At 50.9% G+C, this 17137-nt stretch overlaps 1 protein-coding gene across 1 annotated transcript in view; it reads left to right on the top strand.

Moving 5' to 3' along the window:
• MLLT1 (MLLT1 super elongation complex subunit) overlaps positions 1 to 17137 on the top strand; it is a 67328-nt gene that overhangs the window by 10369 nt on the left and 39822 nt on the right. Inside the window, exon 3 of the mRNA XM_047095509.1 lies at positions 6379 to 6461. Within this exon, the coding sequence (XP_046951465.1) occupies positions 6379 to 6461 (83 nt within the window). The remainder of the gene's footprint in view (positions 1 to 6378; positions 6462 to 17137) is intronic.

Here is a 17137-nt window from a genome sequence, read left to right as displayed (position 1 = left end):
TGATTATCTGTGGCCCTATGGTCTGATGAGGCAGAGAATGGGAACTCAGTGTATGGGGCTCAGGGAACACTCCTGGGGAATTTGGAATGAAGTTGTTGGCTGTCTTGTCAGCTCTGTGGGGGCCGGGGCCGTGTCTGCTCTCACTGTGGAGCCCCCTGGGTGAGGTGTGGTACATCACAGGGGTCCAGTACATGGTTTCTTGAATGGATGTGTTGACAGAGGAGAGAAGGGCCTCTTGCTGGAAGAATAGTTCAGCGTGGTGAGAGCCACTGCTGAGCCCTCCGTCCCAAGTGCCAGGGGCCATGGGGCCAAGCCATAAGCAGGCATGGATGGCCTCAGGCTGAAGCAGGAGCACATTGTAGGATCCCCTGGGGTCCTGGACCTGTGCCGGCAAGTGACTTGTGGTCTATTGGGGAAGTGATGTATGTTACACATGTAGAAAGTTCTGGTTCACGAGGGAAGGCAGCTGGAGAGTCCTAGTGGTGTGGTAGCCATTTTTTTTTCTTCTGGTTTCTTCTATTGGCTCTCATTTATTCCCTTCCCTCATTTCTGCTTTCCTGGGTCCTCACCTTGTCTGCTTTTCCTTCTTTCTGCACATCCTGGAGGAGAGTGGATCTGGTTCCTGCAACAGCAGCTGTCTATAAAGCATCTTCAGTAATAATAAGCCATGGTGCTTCCTGGGCACTTTCTGCTGAGCTCTTTTCCTGTGCGGGGTCTCTGTTCAGTCTCCCCACAACCCCCTTCCAGATGGGGGGCAGGTGCAAGCGGGCCGGCTACGCAGCCTGTGCTTTAAAGCAGGGTCTGCACACGGGCCCAGGGGCTGGGTCAGTGCCGCAGCGTGTTACCGGCGGCCGGTACGCCCATTCGCTCAGGTGGTGCCTGTGCTGGCAGCAGAGTGCCGTCTGTGGCTGCCAGCCTTCTGGCCTGGGCCCTCCGTGCTTCCTTGGGCTGCCTCCTCTCCAGTTCTCCTCCACCATTGCCCTCCCCTCTCTTCTCCCTTTCTCTCTGGGGTGGCCCCAGGGTGCCGTCCATCCACCTGCAAGCTGCGTGTTTCATCTCTGTCCCCACCAGGCCAGTAAGCAAGCAGCCACCAGGAGTAATGTTAATGGCAGTCGGTGTTTATCATGCCCTTGCTCTGTGCCATGGGCCACGACAGCCCGGCGACGTGGGGCCTCCCAGAATCCCTGCAAGGTGGATGTGTCCACTGAGGTTCGGAGAGGCCCAGTGGGCCGCTGTGGTCAATGGAAGCGGCACAGCCTCTGAGCTCCAGGAACTTGGGAAGGGGGGTGATGAGTGGGGTGCGCCCTCTGAGCGCATCAAGGGAAGAGGTGTAATCAGTAGCTGAATCGAGCTGGTTGCGAAGTCTGCCTGTGAGTGCGGACGGACGGATGCCCACACACAGCGGCTGCATCAAATGTATCAGATGATAAACGCCCAGTTCCCTGTGTGTTGTGTGGACAGAACTCATCTTGCCAGTTGTCAGCGCAACGTGGATCAGGTTGAAGAGAATTTGGGGCAGGGCTGTCTGAAATTACACTTGATGGGCTTTAAAAGTATTTTTTAAATCGAATACGTGCTCATAACAAACCCAACAGAGGTGTGCAGGGCGCGGAGTTCCCCTTACTGTCCCACACCTGTCACCCCTCCCGGGGGCGCTCTGGCCCTTCCTGGGTTTGTCCTTCCCTCGCATCTTAGAGCAGTAACGTTGGATTTGCTACTTGCTTCTTGGTCTTCCACACTGAAGCCCTGTCTTTGACTCACCAGCTCTATCCCAAACTCCCGCCCTTCCTCCAGCGTCTCCTCCAATGTTGTGCGGGTAAGTGACCATCTTTTCAGTGGTCATCTCTGTGAGTCTTGTGACCTTGAGTGAGGAGCCCAACCTGCTCACCATTTGCATCCTCCGCAGAGGCTGCAGTCACCGTTTTGGAAAGAGCTCTGGCTGCTGGGCCGAACTCATGGTTTCTTTCTTTAACCGCCCACACGGCCACACGCTTCTTAGCCTTTTTCTGTTTTCTCCCCTCTTTAGCCACCTTAACATAGAGTACATATCACTTGTATTTTCCACCTTCCCTCCTCCCCCAAGGCAGAGGTTTGTGTTTTGCTTTAGTTTGCTGCCGTGACCCTGGTGCTGAAAGGTATCGTAGGCGCTTACTGTTTACTGAGCGAGCGAATGGGTTCTTCAGCCCTGTCAGCTTTGGTCAGTGCTTTCTGACTCTCCATCTGGGAAGAGAAACACGTGAGCATCCCTGTCTTCCCTTGAACCTTATACCCCTCCTTTTGGGAGCCACACTTGACCTTGTTAAGGCTGTTTTAAAATTTTTTTTTTTCAACATTTATTTATTTTTTGGGACAGAGAGAGACAGAGCATGAACGGGGGAGGGGCAGAGAGAGAGGGAGACACAGAATCGGAAACAGGCTCCAGGCTCCGAGCCATCAGCCCAGAGCCCGACGCGGGGCTCGAACTCACGGACCGCGAGATCGTGACCTGGCTGAAGTCGGACGCTTCACCGACTGCGCCACCCAGGCGCCCCGTTAAGGCTGTTGAACTGAAACGGGCACTTCTGCTCCCAGATTAGGGGTTAATTCTAGACGCTGGAAACCACACACCGTCGTGACTGTATTGAGTCTGTTCGCTGCTAGGCTGGTCGGGTTGCCAGGATGCCACTCATCCGCTGAGCCCTGGGCCACTCCAAGGAGACCACTCAAGGTCATGTCAAGGTCAGATGAGTTCTTTTTATCATTCTTAGTGAAAACATAGCCCTGTTTACTTTGCCTCATGTTTGGGCTGTAACTTCGTGAAAAATTTGCTTCTCCCTTTTTTCCCCTTGCCTTGTGTCTTCATCAGAAGAGCCGCATTTTTTTCATATTCTGTCCATCACTTCCTTTATCTGGTGGCGTTTCTTCCCCCTCCTGGATATTCCGATCTGGTTCTCTTTGTCTTCCTTCTTTAATGAGGACTGGCAGCTCTCAAGGCCACCTCTGTAGCTATTACCCCGGGATTTTACTGTTCTCTTCCAGGGATTTATTTATTACCTGGTGTTTTGCCTTGTTTTACTGGAGTAATTTCTAATGAGTAATGTCCTAAGAGACTAATTACTTAAACAGTTTCTAAAGAAAGGTGTGTAGGAAATAAACTCTGACTCCTGGGATATTCGAAAGTGCTAGCTGTTCTGTTCTCATGCGTGACTGATAGTTTGGTTGGGTATAACATTTTAATTTGAGAATCACTATCACTTAGAGCTTTTAAAGTACTGCTTCTTTGTCTTCTGAAGAGTCTGTTGCTATCAGGGTCTCATGCTATTGCAGAGGACCTGTTTTGTTTGTTTGCTTTTCTCTAGAAACATTTAGAATATTTTTTATAGCATTATTTCTAGGCTCTTCTTGTTGTTCTTAGCGTTGGATGTTTGGTGTTCTTCATTTTTAGCTCAGAAAAGTTTTCTCCTACTTCTTTGACAATGTCTGTTTTCTCTTTCTTCTTCCTGGGATGCTTCTTTACCTAACTTCTCTATGCTCAAATATTTTCCTGTGTAAAACAGAAACAATTGTATTTGTGTCACAAGGTTGTCTTAAGGATTAAATGAGCTAATATGTATAGAATAGTGCTAAGAATAGTGCCTGGCACACAGTAGGTACTTTATAAATATCAGTTGCTATTAGTATTTGTTTAATCTGAATTGTTTTCTTACATCTCACCCTTTAAAAATGTGTCTTTTCATTCTACAGTCTCAACTTTGTCTTTCCATTGAATTATAAAATTGCAAGTGGTATATTTGTAACATCTAGGAGCCCTTTCCTACTCTCTAATTGTCCCTTTTTAGATGTCTTGTTTTTATTTGTTGGGCATATCTGGGATCTAAGGACGTTGGCTCTAGTTTGTTGGTTTAAATTTTTTTTTTTAATTTTCCCCAAGTTCTCCTGTAGTCTCCAAATTTTTCCTGTTTCTTTGGGCTCTTCGCTGCAGGTGGATGGGAACTGTTATTGACAGCTCTTTGTAAGTCAGGGTGGGTTCTGTTGACCAGCAGGCTTCTGGTTAGGGAGTGGCCCCCCAGTTTCAAAATGAGGTCATTAGAAGGAAGTGATCCATGATGTGAGAGGGTCACTGTGGCTGGGTCTTAGGGGACCTGAGGCCAGGCTGATGAGAGGTGAGGCTGGAGGTGACAAAACACCTTGCGGCCCCATGGAGGGGCTTGAAGTTGGTCCTGAGGGCAGTGGGGTGCCATCAGGGGACCCGGTCCGGTTCACACTTCAGAATGATCATTACAGCTGCCTGTGCAGAAGATCCTGGGAGTGAGCCCGAGGCAGAACGGCTAGTGCGCTGGCGGTAACCCATGTGAGAGAGGCAGGGTGCCTGGGCTGGAGCAGTGGTACAGGACGCTGGGGCGGTGGGGTACATTCTAGAGTGTTTTGGAGGCAGACATGATAGCACTTGGGTGACCTTGGGAGAGGGAGGAGTCGGGCTGACCGTGCGGCCTTGGGTGAGTGGTGGGCAGCTCGCGTCCTGAGCGTGGATGCTGGGCGATACAGGTTTAAGGGGGAGGTAAAGAGGTGTCTTGGGGTCGGCTACACCTGAGCTTCCCATCCAGCACCTACAGGAGGATATCCGAGGAGCAGAAGGAGACTGGCTGGAATAGAGATTTGTTGCTGAGCTCACCTGTGACAGTGTCCCAGGCTACCAGGGTCACCGCCTGTTTCCTGGGGGCAGGGCTGCTCCATACTTCTAGGTGGGCTAACTGTCAGACAGAGGGTGGTGACACCCAGAGAAACCCGCGACAGACCAGAGACGTTCTCATGGCCTCTGTCATCATCCCAGCACCTGACGGTGCCCGACGTAAATGGTGTAGAGTACACGAATGAATGCAGTCACTGCTGTGTTTGGTGGCAGTGATGATTCAGGTGTAGACCCTGATGTCAGTGACAGTGTTCAGGGTGCAGGGTTCAGAGGCAGCCAGGGCTACTGCTGGCCTCCAGGAGGCTGTGCTGTGCGCTGTGGCATGTCCTGGGACTGTTCAGGGAGCCCCCTTCCCCGACACCACTGGGGAGGCCAGTCCGGTTGAGTAAGCCTCGTTTACCAGCCATGTGCTTTTCGTACAGTGGGGAGTGGGGACTGGCACCCAGAGTGCCGAGTGAGCACACCGCTGGGGAGACGGTAGCCGGCCTCATAGGGAGGGTGGGATGGGGTGGAGGGAGCCAAGGCCAGCTCTTACCCCTCAGCTGTCCTTGTAGCTCCAGACTGCTCTCTGTGAGGCCTGAGCCACGAACCCCTCCCCTGCTCCCCTGTGGTTTGCAACCCGGGGTCCCATGCAAGGCTGCCCTGCCTATGATGGCCTCTGCCTGTTCCAAATCTACCCCATTGGCCAGTGTTTGGGTTAGGGGAGACTCATGAGATATTTGAGATCTGATATTTGATGATTTGAGAGCTTAAAAGATTTTTTTAAGAGAAAAATCTTACAATGTTTTCATTTTAAAAAGCCCGCTTTCATTTTTTTCCATGCACTGTTTTTTCCAGCAATTTCTGGCCCACTTAAGAATTACCTGACCGGGGCAGAGGTGTGCATAATTGTTTCTCACGATTGACGGGATGTTTTCCTGCCTTCCAATAGTGATTGCCTCTGGAGAGGGAGGGGTGGAGGACCAGGAGATTTGACCTGTACTGTGCTGGTTTTTCTTAAAAGCGGGAGAACGGTATTTTCATGACAGCATGCATGTCAAAACATTGAGGTTTGTTCCGGAGGGTAAGATTGCTGGAGGTCATTTTGCTTGTACTTTGCTGTTCTTTTTAGTTTCAGCTTTTTTTTCTTTTCAGCCTCTGAGGTTAACGAATCTCTGTCTAGTCACTTGGGAATGCCTTTGTTCAGCACTAAAATAGAACCCAGGAGAGTCCCAGCTTAGACCCACCATCACCGTCTCCCATCTCCCCGCGCCTGTGCGCTGGCTCCCAGCTGGGCCTCGGTTCACGGGTGTGAGGGAGCAGAGGAAGGTGGTGGACACCGCCCTGCCTGGGATGCCGGGGCCCCACGGGGTTGGCACCTCACCCAAGTTACGCTCACTGCCCTGATTCGGTTGGACTTGAGCGGCCTGTGGCCGGCAGTGGCTCCTCCGTCTCAGCTGGTGTCGCGCCCCTTCCCGTGCCCCTCTGCTGCTCTACTTCCGCGTTGGGGTCACCTTTCTCCCGCTCTGCTCCTCCTGTGCCCTGTGATGCTTCGAATTCCATGGGATTTGACACTCCCGGGGGAGCTGGCCTCCCGGAAAGCCCCGCAGTCCCGTGAGGCCAGCTGAGCCCCGGAGGGGAGGTGTGGAGGGTCTGCGTGCTTTACCGCCGCCTGCGGCCGGGCTTTTGGATGTGCAGGAAGCTGATGATGCGTTTCCCTTTCTTTTTAGTGTGCAAGGAGCCCCCTTACAAAGTGGAGGAGTCGGGTTACGCTGGCTTCATCATGCCCATCGAGGTGTACTTCAAAAACAAGGTAGGATCCGGGGACGGCAGTGAGAAGGACACACAGTTCACCAAAGAGGAGGTGGAGCCGGTGACGCACGCGCGGCGGGGTGTTGGAAGCCCTGGGAGCGGACGCCCGAGTCAGAGCGCTGGCACGTCCATCTCGCGTGGGAGGCGGGGGCTGGGGGCGCAGGTGCACGTGGCCTTCTTGGGGAGCAGCCGGGCCACGTCCCGTTCAGCTGCCCTGAAGGTGCGTGCGGCCCCCGAGTCGGCAGTGACATGCCGTGACGGGGCCAGAGTTCGTGCGTGGTCTTGGAGGGTCGGTAACTGGGCCGTGAGCAGGGGCCGGCATGCGAAGTCACCTGACTGTCCGACGGTAGGCGACTGGGCGGATGTGCTTTCGGTGCCTCTTAGCGGAAGCTTCAGTGACCTGCTGGGATGAGGAAGGTGTTGAATATTGTTGGGTGAAAAAAGCAACTTTATGTGTGGTATTTCTAGACAAAAGGAATGAAGTTGATCAGAAGTGTTGAAAATGGTGTTCTGGGTGGAAGGACTGTAAAGGGTTGTCGTTTTCTTTCCCTCCATATGTATTTTCTAGACGCTATGGGTGTATGTATTTTTATAGTTTTATTCCGTTTGTGCTGCTGTAACTAAATACCACAGCCCGAATGGCTCATAAACAACAGAAATTTACCGTTGACAGTTCTGGAGGCTGGGAGTCCAAGATCACGGTGGCCGCTCAGTCAGGGGGGGCCTTCTCCTGGGTCCCAGACTTCTCGCCATGTCCTCATGTGGATGGCACAAGGGGTCCGTGGGGTCTCCTTTATGAGAGCACTCATCCCATTCGTGAGGGTGGGTCCCACCTCCTCAGTCTGTCACCTTTGGGGCTTAGGACTGGACGTAGGAGTTTTGGGGGGACACATTCAGATCATAGCTTTTTTTTTTTTTTTTTTTTTTTAGAGCCCAGTAATTAAAATAAAAAGTGCCTTCCTGGCAGCCTACCTCTGCTCCTCACAGGCGCCACCAAGAGGCCATGGTGAGCTTTAGCTAGACTGGCTGCTGGCAGCTCTGCCTTCCTTCAGGAAGGAGATCTCCCTGGGAAGCCACCACTTGCTTAGTGGGCCCCTTGCTTGTACCTGGCTGTTCTGCAATCCACCAGGCATCAAGGACTCTGGGAACGGTGCTCAGGTGTGCTGGCCCGCCGGGAGCCAAGTGCCATTTCAGCGGGCGTGACTCAGTGGGACTGGGCTGCGGGCCCTCCTGGGCCCCGGTCATAGTAGCCTGGGTCGTCCTGAGGCTTTCAGGGAATCAAGACCCGAGAGGCCCGGTGACCGGCCACTCTAGAGAGAAGAGGCCAGCCTGTCTGCATGGGCAGAGGCCCCGTGTCTGTTCAGCAGGGGCTGAGGCAGGGGATAGGGGCGCGATGCCGCCCGGCTCTGGCTGGGCCGTGCAGCAAGCCGCAGGGCGGTCTTCCGACGTGGTGCGTCGGGAGGCCTCTCACTGCTCCGGGAGTGTGGAGAAGGGGCGGGGACTGATGCCAGGATGAGTCTCTGGGCAGGTGTCGCTGGCCTCTCAGCTCCCTGGGGGAAGCCTGTGTGTAGGGGATGATGATAGCCGCCCGCCGACTGGCTGGGGAGACTGCGTCCATCTGCAGAAAGCTCTTGGCATTTGTGCACACTGGTTATTCTGCAGGGTGGGTGGTATGGGAGCCCCGTGGCCAGTTAAATCTCTGGGTTGCGCGGATTAGTTCCTTTGAGGTTCAGAAGCAGTCTGGGGTCCCACAGCCCAGCAAGGCTTTTGTGTTCCCCGAAACTGACCTGTCTGCTGTCTGGTCCCTGACACGCACACCCTCCCCTCCTTACCGGGAGCTGTGTTTGCAGCCACCTGGACCCTGGTGGTGCCCGCTCAGCCTGCCAGTGCCCCCAAGGTTCTGCCAGGAGGCTGGGGCTTGGCCCGGGGGAGAGGGTCCCACCCAGAGGCTGTACGTTGCTGTGTCAGTGGCACTGGCTCGTGGAGCTCTCTCCCCTGGCCCGGGGACCCTTGCTGCTCTCCAGGTTTTCTTGGCGAGAGGCAAACGTTGGCAAGAGACAGGGGTGCGTGGTGCTTGTGCCTCAGCTGGCACTTCTCCTGTGGTGGCTTTTGCCGCCTCTGTTAGCACCCGTCGCTGCCCCAGGCCTCTCCTGCCGGGTGTGGGACGCTGCTCAGTGCCCACGCAGCCCCAGGGAAGGTTTGGCAGCTGGGAGGGGCCGCGGGGGCCATCCAGATCCGTTCCAGCTTCTTGGCGAGCCGAGTGGAGCCTTCCCCAGTGGCTCGCCCCCTGGAGGAGGGGTGGTTGCTCAGCATTTGTGACCCCAGCCCTCGCTGTCTCCCCCACCGGGCTCTCGGCTGCTTCCTGCCCTCACTGGGAGCTGCACTAGCCCACGGGCCCACGCAAGGACTGCTCCCCTGGGGCTGCCGATTACTGCGGGACCCAGAAGCACTTTCTTCTCTCCAGCTTCACTGAGGTATAACTGACGAATGAAATTGTAAGACATTTGAGTGCACCACGTGATGATTTGGCATCCGCACAGTTGTGAGAAGATTTTCCCCGTTGACTTAACGCGTTCGTCACCTTACATGCCCTGTTTTTTTTGGAGTGAGAACTTTTAAGTTCTACTCTTAGCAAATTTGAGCTAATGCTGGCGTTGTCAGCCTTCGTCACCGCATCACACCCAGGTCCCCGGACCCTGTTCATCTTACAATTGAACGTCTGTACCCTTTGATCGACCATCTCCCCCCTCCCCGCCCCCCAGTCCCTGATAACTACTTTCTACTCTGTTTCTATGATTTCCTTGCCTTTTCAGGTTCCACCTATAAGTGATACCATGTGGGATTTGTCTTTCTCTGTCTGGCTTATTTCACTTCACATACTCTCTCCAGGTTCATCCGTGAAGGATTTCCTTCTTCTTTAAACCCAAATAACATTCCTCTGTGTGTGTGTGTGTGTGTATGTGTATCCACGTGCGTGCACACACCCTGTGTTTTCTTGACCCATTCACCCATCGACGGACACTTGGGTTGTTTCTCTCAGAAGCATTTTTTTTTTCTGGTTTTGAGGCTGCAGTCAGACCCCTTTGTCTCCCTCGAGACCATTGAGGACTCTGAGGCCCAGAGGGGGTGTCTTCTGTTCCAGCTTGCACAGGCGGTTGGTGCAGAGCTGAGATGACCCAGTGTTTTCTCCCCTCTGGCACGTCCACCACTTGGGATTGCGTGAAGTTCACTGCGGAACGGCAGGAGATCATTTAAGAACACTTGTCCCAGAGAAGAGCCACGTCTGTCCCTTCTGACGTTTTGGTGTGCGTAAGGACTGCATTCCAGAGAGTCCCTCCAGGCCGAGTGGTCACCCTGCGTTTGTGGAATGTCAGACCACGTATGGGAGGGCAGCTAGGGAGCCCTCGGAGGGAGGATCAAGTGCCTGGCCTTTGCAGTGCCCTGGCTCAGCAGGTGGCTCTGTGGGGCTGGCTGCATGTCTGGGGCTGTTGGGGCAGGGCAGAGCACGGTTGGTGCTTTTGTTCAGCCCTGCTTCTCAGCCTCGTGCGGCGCAGTGGGGGAGACCTAGGCCAGCCCCAAGCCGAAGCCCCAGGTGCTCCGAAACCCAGACTGAGCAGGTGCAACCTGCCCACCCGCATAGGGGCCACAGAGAGGTCCGCCCTGTGGGTCACTGCCTCTCCCGTATCTCGTGGTACACGAGCCCTGAGCTCATGTATCTCAAGTGAGCCTTGCGTCCAGACTTCCTGGACTGGGTTCCCCGAGGTATTCCCGGTGACCCTGTGGCCATAGGACTTGTCCCTCCCGGGCACAGCACCCTCGGCTACACTGGGGCATTGAGGAAGCAGAGAGGGCCTCTCTGAGGGTGTCCTGCATCCCCGCGTGCTCTTTTCGGGATCCCTAGGCTTTCTTATTTGGGGTGAGCGGGTGTGTGTGTGCGCGTGCTCCCGTGTGTCTTACAAGGGCGGGGTGGGACCCCGGCTCCTGGAGCTTCTATTCCCAGTTCCTTTGCCCCGCCCTGCATGTCGCCACGTCCCCAGATGCCCCTTTAGAGGGCGCACACGTGCAGCTCACTGCCCTTGGGCCTCCAGCAAGCCAGGGCAGCCTCTGGTTTCAGGTTAAGAGTTTTTGTTCGAGTCCAGTTCCTTGAGGTATGATTTACTTACGGTATGATTCTCTCATTATAGGTATAGTAGGTTTTTCAAGTTTGGGCTCGTGTTTTCCTTTGAACTCTGTTTTTGTGCGGCTAGTTTTTTCTGTTTAAAAAAAAAAAAAAAAAAGGAAGGTCCTGTTCCTAGGGGTTCCTCGTCTGACCAATTCCTGCAGAGGCTTGTGTGCCCGGGGCAGAAGGGCCGCTGTGAGCCTGTTAGCAGAAGTGCAGCTTGTTCTGCTCAGGACGGATGCTGGTCTCCTCTGTTCCTGGAGGAGGTTTTGTCCCCGGAGGAGGTTTTGTCCCCAGAGCTCTAGAGGGCAGCCCTGCACTGAGAAAACCCAGGAATCGAGGCCCACTGTGGGAGGGGCCTGGGGACAAGCCCAGTTACAGGTCCCCTGAGGCGTGCGCCCTGGGCCAGGTGCTCTGCACAGCAGGTACTTACTGAGTCTCCAGATGAGTCACGGAGGAAGGTCATCGCCGCCCCAGTCTCTGGATGAAGGGGCTCCTGGGTACCCAGTCGTGTGGTGAAGGCCACGCGGTAATTGTCAGAGCTGGGATTGAGCCAGCAAGCCTGTGATCATGGATGTACACGTGTTGCATAAATACCCAAGACAGGCATGACCTAGGATGTCTACTGTTCACAAATCCCGCTGGTTGCTCACATCTGTGCGACAGGGACAGGGTTTTATGTATTGTGTTCTGCAGATATCCGAACATAGGTCTCTGCTTTAGTAGCTTTGTGAAGATCAGACGGTTGTGGGAAAGTAGACGCCGGTTAACCCTGAAAGGAGCTCCCGTAGGTTCGGAGTACTGGTTGAAGCAGGGTGGTTGTGAGCGGGTGTCCTGATGGCTTTTCTGCCCTGACGTAGGCAAGGGTTGCGTTTGGTTCCTCCTCAGCTGTAGGTGTGGTGAGTTGATCTTTGAGATAGCAAGCAGAGGGGGAGTGGACAGGTCCCCTCCCTGGGCCTCAGTTTCTCCGTCCGCTCGATGGGGCTCCTAGTTGTGCCTGCCTCTCAGGGCTGGTAGGGAGATTCGGAGATGGAAGGCAAGTGCTCGGCCCAGCGCCCAGCACACGCCGAGCATTTCCAAGCATGCGTTGTTACTGCCGCTGGTGAGGTGGTGTCCTCGCCTTCTGGTTGATCTGTGTAAGAAAGGCGGGTTGAGAAAGCAGCCTCTGAGACCCACCCGCCCAGAGGGAGTCACCATTCCAGAGATGAAGAAAGATGGCGATTGGCTTCCCCGGTGAGCACAGTGGATCTGTGCCCACAGCAGGGAAAGGCACTTTGTCAGGCACAGGACACTTTCTTGTGTAAGCGTGAGGGGCTTTAGCCACGCGTGACCCTGAATGTATGGCACTGTCGGTGAAGTGAAGGCATTCTACTTTATGTGGGGTTTGGCACTGGCACTTAGGCGAGGCCACATTCTGTTTGACCTGTTGGTGGTGTGTTCTTTTGCAGATAAAGCACTCCTTTCCCGAAAGGGGAAAAAATGGTGCCGTGGGGTGGGCGAGGTGGGAAGATTTGTCTTAGTGCAAAAGTGAGATCTATGCATTGTTGAGCATTTTTACTAACGCCACTTCTGACCCAAACGAGAGTTGTCCTTTCCAACACCACTTGTCCAGCTCTGATTCTCCGGACACTGGTTGGGTGTCCTCCAGTTTGATTCAATTCTGACACTACCTACTCTGAGCTCGTAGAGGCCCCCAGGTTAAGGACTTGGTCCCATGGGACTGCCCCCACTCCAAATGCCAGTTGAAGCATCCGTCTCCCATACTTCAGACTGGCTGGTGCTCATGACGCCCCTGCTCAGGTTCCATGATTTGCTAGAACGGCTCAGAAAACTCTGATAAACTGTTTTACTGACTGTTGCCAGCTTATTGTAAGGGATACAATTCAGGAACAGCCAGCTGGAAGAGGTGTATAGGGTGGGGGCGCAGGGTTTCCATGCCCTCCCAGGACGCGCCACCCTCCTGGCACCTCCTGTGCTTTCCAAACCCCATTGGTTATGGGTTTTTATGGAGGTTTCAGTATGCAGGCATGATTGATTAACATCATTGGCCCTTGGTGACTAACTCAGCCTTCGGCCCCTCACCCTTCTCTGGAGATTGGGGTGGGGCTGAAAGATCCAAGTGTCTAATCAAGGCTTGGCCTTTCTGGTAACCAGCCCCATCCAGCCAACCCCGTCTAGGGGCCACCAAGAGTTGTCTCATGAGAATCAAAGATGCCTCTGTCACTCAGGACATTCCAAGGGTTTTGGAGATCTGTGCCAGGAACCAGGACCAAATGTGATACCATATTTGTCAAAGAAAATTTGTTTTTGTTGTTGTTAATTTTTTTTTTTTTAACATTTATTCAATTTTGAGAGACAGAGAGAGACAGGGCATGAGCGGGGAAGGGGCAGAGAGAGAGGGAGACACAGAATCTGAAGCAGGCTCCAGGCTCTGAGCTGTCAGCACAGAACCCGCCGCTGGGATCGAACTCACGGACCGTGAGATCGTGACCTGAGCCGAAGTCGGACGCTCAACCGACTGAGCCACCCAGGTGCCCCCCAAAAAATTTTTTTGAGGTGAAATTCACATATAGTTAATCCCAACTTTTCATCTCCTCATTCTCCCCTTCTCTAACCTGCTTTCTCTTCTGTGGGTTTACCCTTTCCAGCCACTTCATGTGAAAGAAATCCTGTAATATGTGTCCTCTCGTTTCTGGCTTCTTTTGGTTAGGGTTACGTTTTTGAGGTTCATCCATGGTGTCGTGTGTCCATGCTTCATTCCTTGTTATGACTGGATAACAGTCCAGTCTGTGGGTGTACAGTTCATTTTCGTTTTCTCAGTGGTTGTGTTCTGTAAGGTCACCCCCAACCGAATTAGGGAAAACGGAGCAGTGTTGGAAGGGGGAGGGGAATATAGGGTTGGGTGCCTGAAGCCTGTGGTCACAACATGTTCACCAACTGACTGACACATAGCCTTGTGTCGGGTGTGGTGTCTGCACGCACCTTATTTAACGTACACCGTGGATTCATTAACATTGAACTCATCCAACTGCCTGAGCCAAGCTTCATCTCACGAATGTATTTTCTTTGTAAGGCACGTCCCAGCCTTCCTGTGCTTAGGCCCTGCACCGCACTTCGGCATCATGCTTGCGGCTCTTTCAGATAGTAAAATCGCCAACAAAGAGCACAAAGATGTGAAAACCATGGCACTAAATATACCACAAGAAGGATACCTGTTTGCACCCTGACAGCTGAGCCCAGAAGGCAGAGCCTCACCTTGCTCTGCATCAGCTGAGAACAAGTGCGTCAGGAAACTCGCAACTCAAAACTTTTCACCACTCTGTGCGTGTCTGAGAATGAATGCGAAAGCCACGAGTGGTGACTTTCGGTGTATAAATACATTATAGTGAGTGGCCAAATTCATAAATATGGAACGCATGAGCAGTGAAGGTCAGCTGGCCTGTAATTTGTTTATTCATTCATCTGTCGGTAGACATTTGGGCTCTTCCCACTTGCTCACTACTGTGACTCATGCTGCTGTGAGCATCCTTGTACATGTACATGTTTGAGTTCCAGTTTTGGATTTCCTCCGGGTGTGTACCTAGGAGTGGAATTGCTGGGTCACGTGGTAGTTCTGCCTTTAACTTTTATGAGGAACTGCCAAACTGTTTGCTACGTTGGCCGCCCCATTTTATATTCCCACCAGCAATGTATGGGGGCTCTTATTTTCCACATCCTCATCAATGCTTGTTATTTTCCATTAAAAACGTTTTTTTTTAAATGTTCATTTTCAGAGAGAGGGTGTGTGTGCAGAGAGAGAGGGAGAGAGAGAATCCCAAGCAGGCTCCGTGCTGACAGTGCGGAGCCTAACGCAGGGCTCGATCCCATGAACTGTGAGATCATGACCTGAGCCAAAATCAAGAGTCAGATGCTCAACCAACTGAGCCACCCAAGTGGCCCCCAGTTTTTTTTATTATAGCTTTCCTAGTGGGTATGAGATGGTATCTCATTGAGGTTTTGATTTGCATTTCCTTAAAGACCAGTGATGTTGAACATCTCATGTGCTATATTGGCCATTTGTATATGTTATTTAGAGAAATGTCTATATACATCCTTTGTCCATTTTTTAATTGGATTGTCTGTGTTTTTGCTGTTGAGTTGTAAGAGTTCTTCATATGTTCTGCATGGTAAACCCTTACTAGATATATGATTTACAAATCTTTTCTCCCATCCCGTAGGTTATCATATTCTGATAATGTCCTTTTATGTGTAAAAGCTTTTGGTTTTTATGAAGTTCAAATTAATCTATTTTTATTTGTTACTCACAGAGTACAAAATCTCAGACTCCAGGGGCGCCTGGTTGGCTCACTTGGTTAGGCATCCGACTTCAGCTCAGGTCATGATCTCGCGGTCCGTGAGTTCGAGCCCCGCGGCGGGCTCTGTGCTGACAGCTCAGAACCTGGAGCCTGCTTTGGATTCTGTGTCTCCCTCTCTCTCTGCCCCTCCCCCACTTGCACTCTGTCTCTCTCAAAAATAAATAAACATTAAAAATTGTTAAAAAAATCTCAGACTCCATTGCCAAATCTGAGGTTGTGAAGGTTTATCCCTATGCGTACTTATAGTACTTGTATAGTTTTACATCTTACATCTAGACAGTTGATTCGAGTCAATTTCTGTATGTGCCATGAGGTCGGGTCCAATTCATTCTTTTGAATGTGATTATTCATTTGTCCTAGCACAAATGAATTTGTTTAAGAGACTGTTGAGTTATCGCAGCCGTAGATGTTTGGGTTTCTTTCTGGACTCTCACTTGTACTTCATTGGTTTTTGTGTCCTTCTACTGGTGCCATCCGGTTTGGATTGTTGTAGCTTTGTGGGAAGTTTTGACATTAGGAAGTGACGGTCCTCGAACTCTGTGGGGGTTTTGTTTATTTTTAAAAATTTTTCAACTTTTTTTTTTTTTTTTGAGAGACTGAGCACAAGAAGGGGAGGGGAAGAGAGCGAGGGAGACAGAATCCGTAGCGGGCTCCAGGCTCTATGCTGTCAGCACAGAGCCTGACACGGGGCTTAAACCTACGAACTATGATGTGAAGTCAGACACTTAACCATCTGAGCCACCCAGGCTCCTCTTGTTTGCTTATTTTTTAATGTGGTTTTGGTTATTTGGGGCTTCTGCGGTTCTATATGAATTTGATACCTGGCTTTCCATTTTTGTAAAAAAGACCACGGGAATTTTGAGAAGGATTGCATTGAATCTGTAAGTCACTTTGGAGGTGTTACCTTTTTTTTTTTTTTTAATGTTATTAAGTCTTTCAAATGATGAATATGGGAAACCTTTCCATTTAATTAGATTTTTTTTCATTTCTTTCAGCCATGTTTTGCACTTTTCCGTATACAGTCCTTTACCTTCTTGGTCGAATTTATTCCTAGGTATTTTATCCTTTTGCATATACTGTCGTCAGTGGAGTTGTTTTCCTAATTTTCTTTTTGGATTGTTTATCAATGGTATATAGAAACAACTGATCTTTGTGTGTTGATCTTGGACCCTGCAACTTTACTGAATCTGTTTATTTGTGTGTATGTGTGTGGCTTCTTTGGGATTTTCTATGTGTAAGAGATCAACAGACAGAGATAATTTTACTTCTTCCTTTCTCATTTGGAAACCTACCTCCTTTTTTCCCCTTTTTCTTGCCTTGTTGCTCTGACTAGGACTTGCCATTACAGTGTTGAAAGTAATGATGAAAGTGGTCATCCTTACCTTGTTCCTGATCTTACGTTTTAACACTTAAGAGTAAGTCTTCAGTCTTTTGCTATTGAGTATGCTGTCAGTGGTGGGTTTTTCATAAATGTCCTTTCCGGGTTTAGGAAGTCCCCTTCTATTCCTAATTTACTGAGTGTTTTCATCATGAAAGGACATTACATTTTTTCCAACACTTTTTCTGTCTTTGCTGAGATAATGATATGGGGTTGTTGTTTTTTTCCTTTGTTTTAATATGGCATATTACATTTTGATTGGTTTTCTTACATTAAACTGCCCTTGCATTCCTGGGATAAAAACCGTTTGGTTTATGTGTATAATCTTTTAAATGTGATACTGTATGCTAGTGGAAAATCCTTTGAGGATTTTATATTCACAAGGAATTTTGGTCTATAGTTTTCTTGTGGTGTCTTTGTCTGTCTTTGGTATCAGAGTAATGCTGGCTTCATAGAATATGTTAGGAAGTATTCCTTCCTCTTCTATTTTTGGAAGAGTTTGAGTGGAATTAGTGTTAATTCTTGGAATGTTTGGTAGAGTTTACCAGTAAAACCATCTGGTTCCAGACTTTTCCCTAATGACTAAAGGCACTGAGCATGTTTTCATATGCTTACTTTTCATTCCTCTAATGAGGTGTCTGTTCAGAGTATCTGCCATTTTTATAAATGTTGGGTTGTCTGTTTTCTTACTGAGTTTTTGGGATTTCTTTATATTTCTGGGTATCATTCCTTTATGATTCTTTCATTTGCAGATATTTTTCCATCTGTGGCTTGCTTTCTCAGTC

This window comes from Lynx rufus, unplaced genomic scaffold (genome assembly GCF_022079265.1).
Source record: "Lynx rufus isolate CCGP_SWC_20201006 ecotype Redwood Valley unplaced genomic scaffold, mLynRuf1.p SCAF_4, whole genome shotgun sequence".
Lineage (NCBI taxonomy): Eukaryota > Metazoa > Chordata > Mammalia > Carnivora > Felidae > Lynx > Lynx rufus.
This window is presented reverse-complemented; position numbering and strand designations above follow the sequence as displayed.